Here is a 20393-nt window from a genome sequence, read left to right on the forward strand (position 1 = left end):
TAGTTTGGTTTTCTAAAACTTAAATTTATTGTGTTGATATATATTATTTTTTATTCTATATATCTATATTAGATATATAATTACAAAATTTATTTATATCTAAATATTACAACTCTTAATTTTAAAAAAATTATAATTCATTAACTTGTATTTACTTATTATAAATAATTTTTAATTTAAAATCAATAATAAATTTGTCACTATTATATTTTAATAAACATTAAATTTAAGTTTAATATATATACAAGTATTATAATAATTAAAATCGAAATTTTAATTAAAATTTTTAATCAAAATTTTACTATATTCTATATACTCATTTTATTTTAAAATTATTACATGTCAAAATAATTAATATGATTAGTTTAAATACATTTTCATTTTTTATAATGTAAAAATATCATGTAAAAAATTAGAAGATTTTAATTTATCATATTGAAGTCTTTATTTTATTGTTTTAAAATTTAATTTATTTAAAAAAAATATTTTTATGATTTTTTCTTTGTAATACATTAAATATTAAATATGATAAAATAATGTATTAATATTGTAAAAAAATATATAATGATTATATTTTTATAAAAAAAATATTGTTAGTGATTTGTAATTAGAAATCTTAAGACCATTTGTTTAATATATTTATTTTGTTATATATATATATATATATTTAATTATCAACATACTTATAATTATTGGCATACTTATAATTTATTTTTAAAAAATATTTTCATGATTTTTTTACTTTAACATATTAAATATTAGATATGATAAAATAATGTATTAATGTTGTAAAAAAATAATGATTATATTTTTATAAAAATATTATTAATGATTTATAATTAAAAATCATGAGATCAATTGTTTAATATATTCATTTTGTTATAAATATATATTTACATATCTGCATACTTATAATTATAAAATTTATTTTTATACTTTTGCATCTATCTTTTATTACTAATAAATTTGATATATTTTATAAATTATTATAAAATTATTATTATGGGTCAAAATCCTCCATTGGTGCTATGACAGCAATTTGGTTAGTAGTCACTGTTGATTTTTTTTAGTTTTTAAATTGATTTTAAGTTTTTATTGTTAATTTATCATCATTATTTTTTTATGCCAACAATTTGAAAAATAGGATTCTTTAAATTTATCCTTTCATATTAATCCGAAAAACACTAACACAGCATCTCATCGTCATAATCCTTATTTAGAGATTTTTATAAATTTGATAATTTATATATTCGTATCATATAAAATATTAAAATTATATATTTTTATTATATTTTATATAAAAATTATATATTATAATATATGTCGAAACAAAAAAATAAAATATAATTTTTTTTATTTTCTTTAATTTTAATATAATTATTATTAAAATTTTAAATTACATCATTTTTATATTTATATCATATCATTGAATCATATTTTAAATTATTATATTTAATTTTTTGAAAATAATTTGCCGATTCAATGTTTAAGCAATAATTTGAAATACAAGAATAAATTAGCAAAAGCTAATGTGAGAAAGGAAATATTTTTAAAAGAGAAGGAAGACGAAAATGAATGAGATTACCCGGAATTGAAGAAATTACGTGGGTTTGTAAAGCCAACTACATTCGCTTTCACAAGAACAACACAACTAACTCCAATCGCTTTCGTTTTCAAAATGAAAAATCAAAGGGAAAGAAAATCTGAAATTGTTGGGTTGGGCTTTATTTTTCACGAGATCCACCGCCTTCACCTTCAGCCTTCTATTCGCGAAAGTTTTATCCTATATGGGCCGTAGGATGTGTACAAAATCCAGATTAGGGCCAATTCCATCGTGACCGTGCGTTTTGTTGACCTCTAAAGTCTAACCCCCCTAAAATGCTATGAATTTTTAACGTCACTTCATAATTATTATTACATCATACTTTCGAAATGGAAATATATATATTCATTTTTTTATTTTTTAATCTATCTTTAAATCCTCTTACTCTACTATTTATTTAACTAAAACAAATATTATGTGTATAAATTTTTTTAAATTCGTAATTTTTAAATATCAACTCTAATAATATATTAATTAATTCAAAAAAAATTTTGGTATATATTCACTCTTTTTCTTTGTAAAAGAACTGGCATTTTATTTTTTGTGGTCCTAGTAAGTCCCCAAAATGAAGAGAAAAATAACAAGGATGATTTCGTTGAATATGACAATGAACTCATTGACCTTGTTACCTATACTTTTGAGCTCTTTTAAGAAGTTGCTTCCAATAGCCAGGGAAAAAAAAAAGGCTAGATAACAATAAGCTGCCATTGAGCGCAAATATCAGTGTTTTTCATATGATGTTGTCTAATGTGGACTTGCAAAAAAGGCTACTATATCTGCCCTAATGATGGGGGCCCGCACCAATGGAAATGAAGTCGAAAACACTGAACAGAATACCAGATCCCCTTGCCTTTCCTACCCCCCACGTTCATAAATCACAAATGAAATGAGGGAATTTTATTTGATTAAAAGCGAATAGCTTTAAACTACTAATTGTGACACCTGGCGAATTTGCCATTTCTTCCTAATTGTGGTAGTGTGCCCTATATTTTCTCTAGTGTGGCACGTCCCCCTCCCACCATAAATTGTTTTCCCCCTTTCTTTTTCTCTCGTTGATTTGGTACAAAGAGAGAGATTGATGGGAAAAAAGGAATGGGAAGGGGGAGTATGGCTTGACTAATGTACAAACCGCACCCAAGAGATATTATTTATTTTAATTTAAAATTTTTATGATAAAAATATTGTACAAATTTAAATTTAAATTTTTATTTATATACATAATAAATCTTTAAATTTTTTTATATGAAATTGAGGTATTACGATGAATTTGTTTGATAGCCATGTCTATAATTGTTTTTGTGGCTCAAAAGCTAGGATAAATATTCCAATTTCCTCGTCCTCTTTAAGTGCTGAAATGTTGAACCCCACATATTCGGCATGGTTGTGAACCTTGTAGAGTAGTAGTAGTCACCGATCATGTGCTATCCCAAATCTTTTCAAGTCTCCATCGACCCATACTCGATACAGGTATCGAATCTCAGTACAGTAGCCGAAAATTCTTTCAAAAGTCTTGTTACATTCCGATGCTTAACTAAGACTGAAACAAAAGAAAGGCCTTTGTGGGTGTGTAAATGTTTGACCAACTTATAAAGTATGCTAAGGCTCTGGTCCAAGGAATTGTCACATATGGAAGATCTCTCTACCAACCAAATCCAATATATTTTTTAATAAAAAAAGTCACACCTTTAACAGATAAAAAGGTTAAATACGGTGAAATTTGAATTTAATTTTATTAAATATTATTTTTTAAAATGATTATATAAATTAAATGAGATAAATTTAAAAAAATAATGTTTATATAATGGCAAATCTATGGATATCATACACTTTGAAGCGTAGAAGAGACAATTTAGCAAAGAACGAAGAAAAAATAATTAACTAGGTATGAATTATTTTTATTTTATTTAAATTTAAATAAAAATAAAAATTAATATTATTGAATTACTTACATATTCAAAATATATGTAATATATAAATAATATAATTAAAATATCAAATCATAATAAAAATAAGATTTTTTTTTATTTTGTTAAATGTTATAAGAAATTATCTGTTCTATAATTATAGAGTTATTATAAGATTTATATCTTCTTTTTCAATAATTTTAGTGAAATCTTTTATGGTTTTGAATTTTTTAAACAAAATGAATTTGAAATTAGTATTTCCAATGAGACTGTTTCTAAATTATTATTTTTTTAATTTTATTTTTTTATGAAATATAATCTTTTGATTTAAAATTATGTTATATGTTTCACAATTGGTATATGAATCGAGAAATTATTCACTCTTTAAATATATAATAGATACATAAGTTTTTGTTTAATACAAATAACTCTATTATATCAATTAATTAGAGCATTATTTTTATTTTATATGAATGAAAAAATATTGAATAAATAATTAGTTAAAAGATAAAATATATTACTTGATTGAGTGAATAATCCGTGAAAAAATAGAAGGTCCGCAAACAACATCAATAAAAATGTAAAAATATATGTATTTTTGTAGTTTAAAAAATATTACAATTGATTTTTTTTTAAATTACCCAATAAAATGAATAGTACATTTAGTGAAATAATACCTTATAATGAATAGTATTTTTAGTAAAATAAAACATATCATAAAAAAAAAGTATGTTAATTCTTATAATAAAAATAGATTAATAAAAAAAGAGATTAAATTAATGATAAAAAAATACGTTTAATTCAATGGCACATTGTGAAAGCTATATAACTAAAAACTACTAACAATGAGGGCTTTCTTGAAGTTGTTATAGTATTTATATTTTTTCACATTTTCTTTGCAATATATTTAAAAGCTAAAGATAATCTAAAGATTATTTATAAAATTAAAGATATTAAATAATATTTTTAAAAGTTGTGATAAATTTAAATACTCATATCAACTGTAGATAATTAAAAAAGATAAATTACATTAAAATTAATTTTAAATTGAGATGAGGTGAAGTATAGGATAAATTTGTTTAAAGTTGCTTTGTTATTTATTTATATTTTTTCACATTTTTTTATAAAATATATTTAAAAGCTGAATATAATGTAAAGATTATTTATAAAAAATATTAACGATATTAAATAATATTTTTAAAGGTCGTGAAAATTTTAAATGCTTGTGTTAACTGTAGATAAATGAAAAAAATAAATTATTTTAAAATTAATTTTAAATCGAGATGAGGTGATGTATAGGAGAAATTTTTTTGTAGTTGTTCTGGTATTTATATATATTTTTTACATTTACTTTGTAAAATATATTTAAAAGTTAAAGATAATATAATGATTATTTATAAAAAATATTAAAGATATTAAATAATATTTTAAAAAATAATGATAAATTTAAATACTAACTTCAGATAAATTTTAAAAAATATTTTAAAATTAATTTTAAATTAAGATAAGATGATGTACAGAAAAAATAAATTTCATTCAAATTTAAATTGATTTTTGATTAAATTTTAAAATTATAGATAATTTAATAATTTTAAAAAATATTTTTTATAAATAATTTAAAATTAATAAATATTTTATGTGTCATCGTAATAAAAAATTTTATGAATTATCTTATATATAAAAAAAATTATTCATATAAATATTCATGTAATAATTACTATTTAATAATTATGTATGTTATAATATATATATATATATATATATATATATATATATTTGATTAGTTGGAAAAGTTTGGCAGGCTTTTTTGGTGTAGGTAATTGAGGTGAGGGGTGGACCAATTTTGTAGATGCTTAAATCTGCGTCATTATTAATCATCACCACTTTGTTTGAACTAATGCAAATGCAGTTTCATTTGCTTTGCTGCAAAAGGCAATAGAAGCATTAAGGATCCATCACTTTGATGGATTTGGCAAGAGGCCCCCCTTAGAATCACTTTTTCTTTTCTTTGCTTTTCTACTACAACCTAACGGGATCCAAGGAGAACAAAACGATAACTTCAAGGGGACTATGATAATAATAATTCGGATTATTATTAAATTTGTTATATGTTTGATATAAAATAAATATGATATAAATTATTAAATTAATATTAAATTTTTTTAATTTAAAAAATTTAATATAATATATTTTTAATTATACAAATGTATGCAATACGAAATTAATGTATGAGATCAACATACTGAGAAGAGACTAATTATCATAAGATGAATATAAAAATGTATCAAGAATTTTTAATGAATGATGAGTGCTAACATATTGAACATACTGTGATATACGTGCCTTGTCGTTGGCAGTTATCAGTTGTCATTAGGAGTGTAATCGAGTCGATATAATGAAAAATTCAAACTCGAGTTTAATTAATAACTCGCGGTTCGATATTCAACTCGAACTCAATCGAATTTTATTTTTTAAATTCAAGCTCGATTTGTGATCGAATTCGAGTTACTCGAATTCGTTTGATTAAGCTCAATTAATATGTAAAAATAAGATCAATTCGTATATTCGATAAGAGTTTGATTATTTATGCTCGAGCTCGAACTCGAATTTGAAATATTTTATTAATTAAAATAATAAAAATATAATTAAATATAAAAATTCGATTAAGTTCGTAAGCTACTCGAATCGGATATAAAAATACTTAAATTTGACTCAATCGATAAGTCGAATTACACGAGTTCGAGTTCAACTCGATAATAATCGAACTGAATTTAAATTTTTTTCGAATTGAACCCGAATAACTTATAAATACTAATATATCATTTACATTCTTAATTATCATTATCAATTTTATATGTATCCTTTGCAGCCATTTTCTCTCTCTTTTTTTTCGCTTTATCTTGCTTGAATTAATTCATTGAGCCAGACTTCTCCCTCACGACTTACCACAGTGGAGAAAATTATTATAGCTTTCAGAGCATTTGTACGTGTTGAGATGATATGGACCGCCGTATACATTGACCTTACCCAAGAATTCTTCTTAAAGAAATATATAGTATAGTACTGATACTGTATAATATAAAAAAAAATTGGCGTAACCATCCATGGTCCAATAATTTAGATTTAGATGCAACAGATATTAAAAAGGGGTCAAACAATATATATAGTACCATATTTTGTATAATTATCTCTAATTGTGATTCAAGCTTAATTTTGACTGGCTCAATCTCACATATATATACTGTTCAATCTCTTTGTTGATAATCAATAATGAATATCAAGAATTAAAAATATCATTAAATACCAATATTGTCTTGCACAAAGGTGATTTGAAAATGTTTTTCTTCTTTTAATTTTTGTTTTTTAATTGCAAAGAACAGTACTAATTAAAACAATGGGCTCAACTAATATAGTTATTACTATAAGATATTTGTTCTTGGGTTTTTGCTGCAAGTTTATCGGATTATTTAAAAAAAAAAAGTTGCAAATTGGGATAAGAAAAAAAAATGTAAGTGTTAAATTTTAAAATTTAAAATTTATTGAGTGACAATTCTTAAAAATAATTAAATAAAACAATAAAATTAAACCTTGAATTCATATCAGATTTTTTTAATACAATTATAGGCATGCTAGATTAAAAGAGGGTTATAATTTAATCTCTACCTAATTAATTAAAGTTAGGTATAAAAAGGAAATCTAATTCAATATTTTTTCTTGAATTGATATGAGTCTCATAGCTCTTAACTTTTAGCCATTAATCTAATACATGTCCTTTTTATCTACTAATTGGTAAATTATTTTGTGTTTAGATTAAATTTTCAAATAGTTTCTTAATTAACATGTGCTGAAGTGTTATAAGAACGCTCTTTAAAATTGTTATGTTATTTTTTTCAATACACCGAAAATCTTACATTAACTATCACTTATTGCATTTAAAACAAAAAATATTACCATAAGAAAATATTAACTAATACTAAACTTCACTTGAAAAGAAAAAATCTTTAATATTTTATTGTAAGAAATTAATATTACAAATTTTTATTTCATTATAATTAAAATATTAACTGTATAAAATATTTAATTATTTATTTAATTTATAAAATATTATTCATCTAATTTTAAAAATTAGAATATAATTAAAATAAAATAAAAATCTATAATCTTAATTTAATGTAATAAAAAAAAACTTATTTATATTTATAATAAATTCTAAAATTTATTTAGATATTAAACCCGATAGGCAGGAAGTGACCACAACGAAGAGTAATTATGCAGGTTAGAACTCCCTAGAAGTGGCTGCTGTGTGTAAAATCTTGTTGTCGTTGCCACTTGCCAAATGGACCCCACACGCTTCGAATTTCAATGCCCTCGTGCCATCCACGTCGCTCTAATAAAATAACACTGTTTTATCTCCAAACGCTCAATTAATGCCGTGTCATTCGTTCATTCACCGTTAAACCCACTGACAAAAAATAAAAAATAAAAATGAGAAAAGGAAGAAAGTTTTCTCATTAACTCATCGATTCATCACCAATTTCGAATCATCCTCGGCCGGCCGGTCCTCCATCATAGGATTCTTTGGATGAAAAAAGAAAATAAACCGGTTGCAATTATAATCACTGGAGTCCCTCGATGCCGGTTGTAACGGTAAAAATGAAAAAAGAAAGAAAAAAACTGGGCCAACAAAATCTCCAAGCTCTTATTTGCCAACTCACCTTATCTCCTTTCACCGACACGCGCTAATCCGGATTTCACGTGAGAACTTGGGCATTTGAACTTCCATTCTCAACCGTCGATGTAGAAGACTCATCAACTCGCAATCGTTTCGAGTACGCAAAGAGCTAAAACTCGCTTTTTCCAAACGAACACGTGGCTGTCCGAGAAATTGTCATTCGATTTCTTTTTTCCTTTTTGACGACTCCATTGCGAATCTACCGATGGGAAAGGAATAATGGGATGGAAAAGCAATTTTTTTTTTTAAAAAGAAAACCAATGGCGATGCTCTGCACGTATCAGTCACGAGCGTGGCAGAGGCTGTCCCGCCTGCAACTATTCAAGGGCAGGTCCGTACAATAAAGACAAATTATACTCGGAAAAAAATCTAAAAAGACAGATTATACAAAAATTAAAAGTATTTAAATCATATTATCACAAATATATATTTTCTTATAAAGCAATCAAGTGTAAACAAAATTATCTGTAAATTGTATCGGAAAAAAAGACCAGAACTAGAAGGCCAAAGAGAGGATAGATAGAGTAGCGGAGGCACGCTTTCCTACGCTCTCCGGGGTGCAAGTGTTAATTGCAAGTTGCAAAACCATAGGAAGGAGTTGGACCCATCATAGGTCGGGGCAGCCAAAGTAACTGGCCTCCACTTTTATTTTAATCTCTTTGTTTTTCCTTTATCTTTCTTTCTCTTCTGTCGGTAAGTCACGAGCCTCTACCGTCCATTGAGAGAAGGGAAACAAAAAAAGAAAGAATGCAGACCGTGTGGATTTCTACATCAATTAAAATCGCCTTTGACATTGTCCAAAGTCAACTCCAAAACCAGACCCGGTTTTCAATGTCGGAAGCTGAGTAAATCACAAAGTTAGAGAGAGAAAAAGGACAAGATAAGGCTTTGAGATGCCCAATTTGTCAACCAAAAATACCACAGCTTTTTCCTTTTTCCTTCTTTATATATAATTGCGAAACCCGACTCAAATGCAACCCCCCAGCATTTTCTTCTTTTTTTTCCTGTTCTCTTTACAACAACTAAAAAGTCAGCGCCTTGTTTTGTCTTCTTCTTTCTCTCTTTTCTAACAGTTTCTTGCCAGAGGGGAGTCAGCTGCAGATTCAGAAGAGGCACTTTTGTTTTTTGAGTTTTGCCTTAGAAGTAGAGAGAAGAAGATACAAGGCTCATGGATGTTGATTGGGATTTGCATGCGGTGGTGAGGGGCTGCGCCACTGTTACAGCGTCCAGCAGCGGTGGTGTTGCAACCAGTTCTTTCATGGCGGAGTTGTGCCCTCAGTCTTGTTTTTCTTCGTTTGGTAGTCAAAAAGCTTTTCAGGGTCAAGTTTTTTCATTTCCGAATCAGTTTGAAGATAGAAAATCTATGGAAGAACTGCATGAGCTTTACAAGCCTTTCTTCCCCAAATCTCAGCCTTCTTCCCCACAGAGCACGCCTTTATCTTCACTTTCTTCTCTTGGCTTGTCCAAAGATCAAGCACAGATTAAACAACAACAGCCTAAGCAGTCTGTTACTACCGCTGCTAAAACAGCTAGTAGTAATTCCACAACTGCAAATTCTTATAATTCTCGATCTAAAAGAAGGTAAATTTTAGCATCACTGTATTTAAAAGTACTTGTTTTCAAAGAACCAGCTAAAAAGGGTTTGCCAAAATTGTCTCTATTATTGATTATATTGAAATTTTGTGCCTTCCTTTTAACAGAAAGAACCAGCTAAAAAGGGTTTGCGAGGTTCCAGCAGAAGGTCTGTCTTCAGATGTATGGGCATGGAGAAAATATGGTCAGAAACCCATCAAAGGTTCCCCTTATCCAAGGTAAAATCTTTTATAAAAAATTGGAGAAAATCATGTGTATTTGTCTCTTTGCATGTTGGATTATAATAAGTTTGGTTTTTGTTTGGATATTCGATTAAAGCTTTGGTTGTCTGTTTCTTCGAATAACAGGGGCTATTACAGATGTAGCAGCTCTAAGGGCTGTTTGGCCCGGAAACAAGTGGAACGAAACAGATCCGACCCGTCTATGTTCATAGTCACATACACAGCTGAACACAACCACCCTGCTCCCACGCACCGGAATTCACTCGCTGGCAGCACCCGCCAGAAGCCTTTCACTCCACAAACAGTCACTGTCGGCGACTCCACCAAACCCTCCTCATCCAAACCTGCGAACAGCTCGTCTCCAACTACCTCAGTTGATGAAGAGCTTGTAGTTCAAAGTACAAAGATGGAGAGCAGAGAGGATTTGGCTGAAGATGAAGGGGAAGAAGATTTTGGGATGTCAGACACGGCAGTCAGTGATGATTTCTTCGAGGGTTTAGAAGGACTCTCTGACATGCTCACCGGAAATTGCTTTTCTGATAATTTTCCGGCAACTTTTGACCTTCCTTGGATTGTTAACAATGCAGCTACTGCCGCTGGTGGCATCTAAAACTCGCCCGGAGAATTGTTTTCATGGCTTTATATGTTTTTTCCCTTTTATTTCTTGTATATGTCATACACTTTAAAAGGTAGAGGGGAATTCAATTGGCTTATTCCCTTTTGGTAGAATGCAAGTTACGATTCCATAACGATCTGAGGTAAGGTTAGTGACAGAGCTAGGTGAAGTTTTAGCTTTTAGACATCCTTTTTATTTTCCTAGAATTTACGGTTTTTTTTGTCATTTCGGATACAACTAAAGTGTAATCGGTAATTGATTTATCAGTATCTTTGTTTAACTTTCTTGTATGTATTCTTGATTTTTAATTTGATTATTGTATTTAATTGTATTGACTTAGACAAGAAAGATTAATGCCAGGGAGTGTTGACATATGGGCAACAGCATCTGTATTGTTACTGCTAGTAAGGTATATGCCTGACTGCCGTCTGATCATAATAATGGCAATGGTATTTACTGAGTGGTTTTTGGGCGTCTTCGGTTTCTCATTCAAACTTTTAAAAAGAGAGAGAGAGAGAGAGAGAAAGAATTTTATGTGCTCTTTGGTTTCTCAGTTGCAATTTGCAGATAACTTTGTATTACATTTGGGAATGAGAGAGAAGAGACTACCAGTTCATGATTTTTTAAGGTTTTTCAAATAGAATATTCAGTAGGAAAGAACTTTACAGATGAATAATACACGGTGATGTTCCCTGATTTGGGCAAACCATAATTATAGCCCGAAAAGGAGAGAATGAGAAACCAGTTAGGTGCCAAAACACAGAACTGTGTTCAAAGTCTGACTTCCTGATCTCATCTCTCTACTCACTAGTGAACTATTGTGCATAGCAAACTGTTTGATAGGCGAAATTCTGACAAACCAGTTCTAAATGAATTATTAATAAATCTCTATTATTCTCAAAATTTTCAATGGTAGATGGCAGAATGCAAAATTAAGAGCCGCACCGGCAACGTGCAGTGGGAGTATGTAAGCCTCCCCGTTTGGTTGTTTCAGAACGAGTCCATGAGGAGTCTGCCACGAACCAGCGATGGATAATTGCAGTGTCAAGCGGCTCATAGAACTACAACTGCAGGTGAAGGTCTGCTGCCATTGTAGCCTGAACAAAAATAAGTAGGCAGCAAAAACAAAGCAATTTTCTGACCTCTTCCGAGCCCTGACAATGGCCAATTCATTACATCAAGTCACAAAAATAATCCAGTAACACATCCTCATCTTGCAGCCATTCTATGAAGTAAAGGTAGAAACCTTGTATCCTTGTACGAAGCTTTTTAATTTTCCTGATTCACCAACAGCAGAAAGCCATTCAGTGAGAATCTCCACGGTTATATAGTCTGGATTGCAAGCATGCTCAATCATACAGTCCATCAATCTAAAGGCATCTTCCAACAAATTGTTCTCTTTAAGGCCCTTAAACATTGCATTGTATGTGGTGGTATTAGGCTTCACCCCCTTTGCTTTCATATCATCCATCAGAGAGAGCGCATCTTTGACGTTATTATTCTTGCACAGAGATTCTATAAGAATGTTGTATGTTATGGTGTTCGGTGAAATCTTTGATATTGAACTCATGTCATTGAAAAGCTTCAAGGCTTCCTTAATTTTTCCATTTAAGCAGTATGCATGTATAAGAGCTCCATATGTGGCAATAGTAGGGACAAGACCTTCCTTAGTCATGTGTTTCATCACCCTACAAGCAAGTGCAAAATCCCCAGTTTTGCAAAAATAAGCGATCAAAGTGTTATACGAGACACTATTAGGATTCATTCCTGCCTCCTCCATTTCCTTGATGATTTCATAAGCTTTCCCTACCTTGTTCTTGTTGCAGAACCCACTGAGAAGAGCATTGTAGCAGACAATGTCAGGGTGGAACCCCGCTTCCTTCAACTTTGACAAAACATTGCTAGCATCATCCATCCTTCCAGCTTTGCATAAAGCAGAGATCAAGTTATAGTAAACAACGGCATCTGGAGGGCATCCACTTCTCAACATTTGATCAAACAGATCAACCGCCTCAATGATGTTGTCAACATTACAGAAAGCAATAATTAGAGTGGTGTAAGTAACCGCATTGCCCTTCAGTCCTTTTCCCTGCATATCAATGAAGAACTCAACTGCACTATTGATCCTCCCATGTCTGCACATACCATCCACCAATGTATTAAGAGTGATTACATTAGGTGAAACCCCCTCCTCGTTCATCTGATCAAACAACGCCTTCCCTCTCTCAATTTCTCCAACTTTACAAAACCCAGCAATCAAGCAATTATAAGTAACTGTATGAGGTTCCAACCCCTTCATGGACCTCATCCTTTCCATCAAATGCAACCCTTCTTCTTGCCTTCCTTGTTTACAAAGTCCATTGATCACAGTATTAAAAATAATAATATCAGCTTCAACTGAAACACCATCACTCCCACTTCCTTCACCCATATTTTTTAACACCTCCATCGCGTCATCAACCTTACCTAACTTACATAACTGATTAATAAGAATCCCAAAAGTTACAACATCGGGCTGAATATCACTCTCCCTCATCACAGCTAAAACCGTACTCATTCTTTTAGCATCTCCATTCTTCCCTAACCCGGTCAAAAGTACATTGAAAGGAGGAGTTTCAAGAGGCGCACGCAGTCTCAACAGTTCACGCAAAACATCCCAAGCTTGATTGAGTTTCCCACTCCCACATAACCTAGAAATTAATTGGGTCAGCCAATTTGTCTTTGGAAAAACACTACATTTCCCAAATTTTAGAACCAACTTAATGATTTCTTCCACGCTTAAGCTTGTCCCTTTCCTGTCTCTCTTCACCAACCCATAAAATATAATATCCCCAGTAATGTCATCAGGCGGAACCTCGGATAAAGGTTGAAGCATTTCATCGAGCACATTGAGTGCGTATTCAACACGCCCATCTCCTAACAAAACTTCAATCAAAACATTGCGAACGTGCGTGCTTTTAAGAGAAGGATCGAGTTCGTTAAAAACAATAACAGATTTATCCACCATGTTGAGTCTCCCAAAATACTGAATAAAAAGCGTGGCGGTGTTAACAGTTGGAGGAATTTCCCATTCTTTCGAAGCTTGATACAGTTCGGATAACCGGGATCCCGCTTCGACTTCTCGACCGGCTTGTTCGACAAGGGCTTGAAATGGATAAGAGAGGAATTGGGTGTTTTCAAATGGGAAGTTTTGTTGAAGGTGTTTGAAGAAATTGAGGGCTTGACGATAGGAAGCAATGCTGCGAGTAATTTTGGAGAGAAAGCTAGGAGATGGAGAAGGAGAAGAGAAGAGGATAGATCGCAAGGGTTGAGAGGAGGACCATTCTTGGTGTGGGGTCTCGATGAGAAGTTGAACTGCTTGGGTGATTTTAGACTCATCGTCTTGCGCTGGCGGTGGAGGTGGGCGGGGGTCAGGTTCTGTGCAGAGGTGACCGTTGTGGAGGTAGTATGCCGGTTGGGGTTTAAGGAGGCGGAGGAGTTTTGAGTTCTTTGAAACGGGACATTTAGCGTTCATTTTTTTTTGTGGAAAGTTGGAGGGGTTTGTCTTCGTTGTCGTTCGAAACCTCGGCTGTAAACGTTTGTTTTGTTTTTCTTTTTTAACAAAACTAAATACTCAATTTAGTTTAAAAAAAATAGATTTTTTTTATTTCATAATTAAAATTTAATTTGAATTAAATTAAAATATTTAATATTTAAATTAAATAAAATAAAAAATTAATTCGAATGTAACATTACTTGATTTTGGACACTAATTTTAAGATTAGCATATGCATGTGCAACAAAAAAAAAAAATCAAATTCATACAAGTTACATTTGATATAAATTTTTGGTAGATATAAATTTAAATTTGATCTTTAATTTTTTTAATGAAGTAAAATAAATATAATGTTTGGTTTAACTGTTTCTTTGATAATACAATTAATACTTATTAAAAAATAATTTTTAATTTTCTTTATATCAATATTAAGTCAATTCATAGTAATTTACAAATCTATTGGTAATTAAGTTTTTGACAATAAGCTTTTTATCTATATTACAAACTCGCATAATGAAAATAAAAATGCCTATCAAAATCTTTACTTAAAAATGAAAAAAAAATCTAAAATATATATATATATATATATACACACATAGATAATTTTTTATTTTTAACGATAAGTAAGATAATTTTTTTTAAAAGAGTAAAATAATTTCTTTAATCATAAATTAGATAATTATAAATTTATTCAAATATTAAAATTATTCTAATTATAATTAAAAATCAAATTAAACTGAATATATGTTTTTAAAATTAAAAGTTTGAATTATGAATCTTATTTTCATACTAAATATTTTAGTTATTTACCAAATAATTTTAATTAAAATTTTATTTAATTATCATAATCTTTCATCGTGTTTAAAATTTTAAAAATTAAATTTATCCAAATATTTCAACAACCATTTTTAAATAAAAAAATTATCATTTTAAAAATTTATTTAAGATATTGAAAATTCAAACAAATTTTCATATTAAATATTTAAATAATAAGATCATCAAAATAATTATATATATTTCAATTTTAATTATTAATTTTATATTTTAAATATATGTAAAAAAATATAATTTCATCTTTATCATTTATTATATCCCTTTTAAATTTTAAAAAATCAATTTTAAAATTATATAGTTAATTCTAATTACCACTCAAGAGTTCTTTTACAAATATAAGATTATAATCATTTTTTTATATATATATTTTTTATTGTTTACATTTGCAACTTTTTTTAATGTGTACTTTATTACTATTGTAATTTATTTTTTTGTTTATAACCTTTTTTCTCACGATTTATTTTGTTATTATTGTAATTTCGTTCTAATGAAAAATAGTTTTTTAATTTAATTTTTTATTTTCACATATTTATGGATATTTTTAATATTTTACATAATAATTTGGTAAAAATTACAAAAATAAATATTTAATATTTTTTATTATTTAATTCATCATTAAATAACATACATGTTTTTTTTTTTTTAAAGAAGACATAATTTATTTTTATTTAATATACTATTATAAATCTATAAATATTACTATAAATAAAAATGATCAAAGGAAAAGTATGTCATTTTTTTGCTTTTTTAAAAAAATTATTTTTTATAAAAAATTGGTATATATAAATTTTGAAGATTTAAATTTAATTTTAAAAAAATTACTTTTTATATATCTATATAAAATTATTCGGTCAAGAATCGGAATGTAATTATTTATATAAAATGATTATCTACGCCCCTTTGTAAACTTTGAGTCGAGTTTATATCAAAAACGTTAATATCCGGAAATGATCTTCAAAATTATCCGCATCGAACGACTGAAATCAAGTTAATCATCTAATCTCCAAAACAGCATGGTCAAAGTCAAATCCATGTGTTCTTCCCCTTCAGTTAAAAGTTCTATATCGAAGATTTTACTGTTCCAAAAATGTTGGCAACTCACGCGCCACCTTCCTTGATAAAGCCGCTTGTCTTCTTTAACTTTTCTTCTTCATTGTCTACTCTCTCTGCGATTCTTTCACCAATCCCACCTGCCAGACTCCTCCGCTTTCGTGCTCGTCTGACCTCACTCCGTGCTCTCATCATCATGTCTGGGCCAAAATCCGTCGCCACTGACTACTCATCGCCGGAACACGTTGCCGGGAACTGGTACTCGGTGCCGGACCTCCGACTCCGAGACCACCGATTTATGGTCCCTCTCGATTATAAAAGTCGTGAAACTTCTTCTAAGATCTCCATTTTCGCTCGTGAAGTCGTTGCCGGTAATCCTACTTCTTCCTTAAGCGAGATTATTTCAATCAACGCCTTAGGCATACTATTTTTGGTGGATAAATCCCTGTTTGATTAATAACTCTTTCATTTTCGTTTTTGAAAAAACCAAATGCTGGAAGTGTCAAAAGTCAAACTGACTAGTGTCTAATGCTGAATTGGATTTTAGTTGGGAAAGAAGAGCAGCCAATGCCATACCTTTTATATCTGCAAGGTGGGCCTGGTTTCGAGTGTCCTCGACCAACTGAAGCTAGTGGATGGATACTTAAAGCCTGCGAAGAGTTTCGGGTTATATTGATGGATCAGGCATGGTTTCTTTGAAAATGTTTACATTGAAATTTAGTGCCTGTTTATGCTTTGTATCCTTGATGTTTTCCTGTTTCTGTTGCAGCGAGGAACCGGTTTATCAACCCCTTTGACTCCATCATCTATGCAGCAAATAAAGTCTGCCCAGAATCTGGTTGATTACTTGAAACATTTTCGAGCTGATAATATTGTCAATGATGCTGAATTCATCCGTGTTCATATTGTTCCTAACGCTGGGCCTTGGACCGTTTTGGGTCAGGTATTACAGTTAGTACTCTATTATTGATGTTCGTGCTTGTGCATCATACATCATTGAATTTCGCATATCACCATGCCGTTATCTTATCCCTTATTTTCTTGACCGTGTAGAGTTATGGTGGTTTTTGTGGAGTTACTTATCTGAGCTTTGCACCACAAGGATTGAAACAAGTGCTTTTAACCGGAGGGATACCTCCAATAGGAGATGGATGTACTGCAGATGCTGTATATAGAGCTTGCTTTGAGCAGGTTACTCATCAGAATGAAAAATACTACAAGAGGTTTCCTCAGGACGTTGAAATTGTTCAAGATGTTGTTACTTATTTGGCAGAAGCTGAAGGAGGCGGGGTGAGGGTCTTCCTCATTTGATCTTGTTGTTCTACCTAAAGCTAAAATGGCACCTTGATCTTTTTAAAATTTCCTTATTGTGCAGGTCCATCTTCCTTCTGGGGGAATCCTAACCCCTAGGGGGCTGCAATTTCTTGGTTTATCTGGTTTAGGATCCAGTGCAGGTTTTGAACGGTTGCATTATCTGTAAGACATCAGAATTCACACTCTCTATTTCCATTCTTTAGAATTTATGACTAAATGTTTTTCAACTGTGTCGTTATTGTACTTTTGATATTTCAAAAACTATAGGTTTGAGAGGGTCTGGGATCCGATGTTAGTTCCTGGAGCACCAAAGCAGATTAGTTCATACTTTTTAAATGCTGTAAGAAAAATTGATGTTTTCTTATTGATCACGAATTGAGGTTTTACTTCTATCCAATGGATCGATCATTCAATCTTAAGTCATTTGACATATGCAGTATGAGAGCTGGTTGTCTTTTGATACAAACCCACTTTATGCTATTCTCCATGAGTCAATATACTGCCAGGTAAGCTTCCCTGTCTTCCAGATTGTTGCTTTTCTAGTTTTTTATCATGAGATATTTTGTAAAGTCAAACACTACCTCTGAAAAATGGATAAAAATGTGATTGCTGGTTAAACAAGCTTCGGCCATCAAAATATAAACAAGTCAGTAGGCTCTGCCTGAGGTCCAAATTGACATGTATTCAGACAGGCTAATATTTGTATCAATTATCATGTTCAAAACTTGATCATTTTTTAATTACATTTGTGTTCTGAAGGGTGCTTCATCACTTTGGTCTGCTCAGAAAGTAAGGGCTGACCATGAGAGCAAATTTGATGCAATCAGGGCTGCAAATGAAAGACGTCCCATACTTTTTACTGGGGAGGTAATAATATTGTGCTTTATGGATGACTAGGACCACAAATATATATCCGAATATTTAAGTCTTTTGAGGAATAATTGGCCGGGTAACAATTGTTAGATTTTAAGTAAAGATCAATAACTTAAAACAAGCGGAGTGAGTCAAACTCTGTCTCTGAGAAAACTTGCTTACCTTTGTGATTTGGTCTCAAATAAGTGAAAAGCCCATCGACTTCTCAGAGACATAGGAGCTATTTATATGGTTTCCTAACACCTTCATCCTATTCCATAACAGCGGGAGACTTCATTGCTTATTTACTTGGACTCCCTCGTTTTCCTGACATCCCTGTCTTGAGAGGCAATGTTGGTCATTGTATGTACTGTTGATATATTCATTTAAATATTTGACCTATTTAAACGTGGTAGGCACATTGCCATCTATCTTGGTCAGTTTTAGGGGCTAGTGTCACGGGTCGAGACTCAAGCTTTGAACCCGCGCGACTTCGGGACCCGGGCATTCACCCTTCCGGCATCCCAGATCAGCCTTCCTACCACGGTTCACACCCTTGTGAGGTATTGTCCGCTCTGGCCCCCTGGCCTCACGGTTTTATCTTACAAAAGGCGCCTCACAAGACGGAGGTAATGTGAACCCTTTTATACCCTAGTGACCCTCCTATTATGTTCGATGTGGGATTCAGGACTCCTCCTTAGATCCGTGACATTCTCCCGCACCCAACTTTGTGACGCCCTCGTCACGGAGGCTGGTTACCCTGCCTACCTCCCACGAGGTGCTTGGCGTGGATCAAACGGTTTAGGGCTGGCTCTGATACCACTTGTCACGGGTCGAGACTTAAGCTCCGAACCCGCGAGGCTCCGAGACCCGGGCATTCACCCTTCCAGCGTCCTAGATCAGTCTTCCACCACGGTTCACACCTTTGTGAGGTATTGTCCGCTCTGGCCCCCTTGACCTCACGGTTTTGTCCTACAAAAGGCGCCTCACAAGACGGAGATGGTGTGAACCTTTTTATACCCCAGTGACTTTCCTATTATGTTCGATGTGGGATTCAGGACTCCCCCTTAGGTCCGTGACACTAGCACTGACATATTTGATGTCCCGAGTTATTTAGTAATCCAAATAACTGTTGAGGTAAATATAGTGTAAGTCTTTCTTATTTGTATATAATGCCAGGAATTGGAAACTTTTCTGAGTTGATGGATATGTTAAAATGGCACCACACGCATGGCATCACCTTACATTTTGAAGAACCATAGTGGTGATAATATTTTAAATTGAATGTTTATCTTGAAGGTGCATTCTCTTGATGGTAATGCAGACTTAGGCCTTTGGTACTTTTCAGGAGAGAGAGTTTCTCTATTATATTTATGGTCCAGACAATTTAAGCGTAATTGTGGAATACAAATCAATTTGCTTGGTCAAGTTCATCATATTAGGTCTCTTCCATGGTTTTTATCATGATGTTAAATTGCTAGTTGATACATGTGGTTTAAATTTATGCAGATGATATTCCCATGGATGTTTGATGAAATTCATTCTTTGAGGCCTTTCAAAGATGCTGCTCATTTATTGGCTGAGAAGGAAGATTGGCCTCCACTGTATGATGTCACTGCATTGAAAAATAACAAGGTGTGAAGATGATAGTGTTCACATTTTTTCCTTTCTGAAAACTTCACTCCAGATCAGGGTCTAGCGCTTTACTAATTTTCGAAACTGCTAGCAGGTACCGGTAGCAGCTGCTGTATATTACGAGGATATGTATGTTAATTTCAAGCTGGTCATGGAAACAGCTACTCAGATAGCAGGAATTAGGTTATGGATAACTAACGAATACATGCATTCCGGACTCCGGGATGGAGGTGGACAAGTTTTTGATCACTTGATGGGAATGATAAATGGAAAAAAGCCATTGTTCTGATTTCTTTGTAGAGATAATTTTTCAGTGACGAAATTGTTCAGACACCCTTAGAATTCAGAATGAAGCCTGTGTATTATGAGCAACCAAAAGTGTTTGACACTGAGCTTGTATCTGCAACTTCGTATTTGATTGTTCGGTTTCCTTCATCATATATAAATAATCGTACCTTTGGATGTGATTTATGAGATATATCTTAAATTAATTTTTGTTGCAAA

At 31.3% G+C, this 20393-nt stretch overlaps 3 protein-coding genes across 3 annotated transcripts; 2 read left to right on the top strand and 1 right to left on the bottom strand.

The window, feature by feature from the left end:
• Nucleotides 1-9194: 9194 nt before the first annotated feature.
• On the top strand, nucleotides 9195-10959 carry LOC111313899 (WRKY transcription factor 22-like). The gene is made up of 3 exons (XM_022914769.2): nucleotides 9195-9820; nucleotides 9940-10050; nucleotides 10180-10959. The coding sequence occupies exons 1-3, from the start codon at nucleotides 9408-9410 to the stop codon at nucleotides 10661-10663; spliced, it is 1008 nt and encodes a 335-aa protein (XP_022770504.2). The 5' UTR covers nucleotides 9195-9407; the 3' UTR covers nucleotides 10664-10959.
• Nucleotides 10960-11281: 322 nt separating this feature from the next.
• LOC111313898 (uncharacterized) lies at nucleotides 11282-14271 on the bottom strand. Its single transcript, XM_022914768.2, has one exon. The coding sequence runs from the start codon at nucleotides 14181-14183 to the stop codon at nucleotides 11895-11897; it is 2289 nt and encodes a 762-aa protein (XP_022770503.2). The 5' UTR covers nucleotides 14184-14271; the 3' UTR covers nucleotides 11282-11894.
• A 1671-nt stretch (nucleotides 14272-15942) lies between these two features.
• Nucleotides 15943-20356, top strand: LOC111313320 (alpha/beta-Hydrolases superfamily protein). The gene is made up of 10 exons (XM_022913988.2): nucleotides 15943-16459; nucleotides 16636-16772; nucleotides 16858-17031; nucleotides 17142-17378; nucleotides 17464-17564; nucleotides 17670-17742; nucleotides 17840-17908; nucleotides 18162-18269; nucleotides 19764-19889; nucleotides 19984-20356. Exons 1-10 carry the CDS (start codon nucleotides 16126-16128, stop codon nucleotides 20176-20178), a joined length of 1554 nt encoding a protein of 517 aa, XP_022769723.2. The 5' UTR covers nucleotides 15943-16125; the 3' UTR covers nucleotides 20179-20356.
• The last annotated feature ends 37 nt before the right edge of the window (nucleotides 20357-20393 follow it).

The sequence above is a fragment of the Durio zibethinus genome, chromosome 23 (genome assembly GCF_047325235.1).
Source record: "Durio zibethinus cultivar Kanyao isolate XHJ-2024 chromosome 23, ASM4732523v1, whole genome shotgun sequence".
Taxonomy (NCBI): domain Eukaryota; kingdom Viridiplantae; phylum Streptophyta; class Magnoliopsida; order Malvales; family Malvaceae; genus Durio; species Durio zibethinus.

What these genes read in the sequence shown, in the direction of transcription:
- LOC111313898 (XM_022914768.2), bottom strand. Translation starts at nt 14,183, where the DNA reads ATGAACGCTAAATGTCCCGTTTCAAAGAACTCAAAACTCCTCCGCCTC.
- LOC111313320 (XM_022913988.2), top strand. Translation starts at nt 16,126, where the DNA reads ATGTTGGCAACTCACGCGCCACCTTCCTTGATAAAGCCGCTTGTCTTC. An exon ending in CAGAAGCTGAAGGAGGCGGG is followed by an intron (nt 17,379 to 17,463) that starts GTGAGGGTCTTC and finishes CTTATTGTGCAG; the next exon opens with GTCCATCTTCCTTCTGGGGG. An exon ending in CTGCATTGAAAAATAACAAG is followed by an intron (nt 19,890 to 19,983) that starts GTGTGAAGATGA and finishes AACTGCTAGCAG; the next exon opens with GTACCGGTAGCAGCTGCTGT.
- LOC111313899 (XM_022914769.2), top strand. Translation starts at nt 9,408, where the DNA reads ATGGATGTTGATTGGGATTTGCATGCGGTGGTGAGGGGCTGCGCCACT. An exon ending in AATTCTCGATCTAAAAGAAG is followed by an intron (nt 9,821 to 9,939) that starts GTAAATTTTAGC and finishes TCCTTTTAACAG; the next exon opens with AAAGAACCAGCTAAAAAGGG. An exon ending in AAAGGTTCCCCTTATCCAAG is followed by an intron (nt 10,051 to 10,179) that starts GTAAAATCTTTT and finishes TTCGAATAACAG; the next exon opens with GGGCTATTACAGATGTAGCA.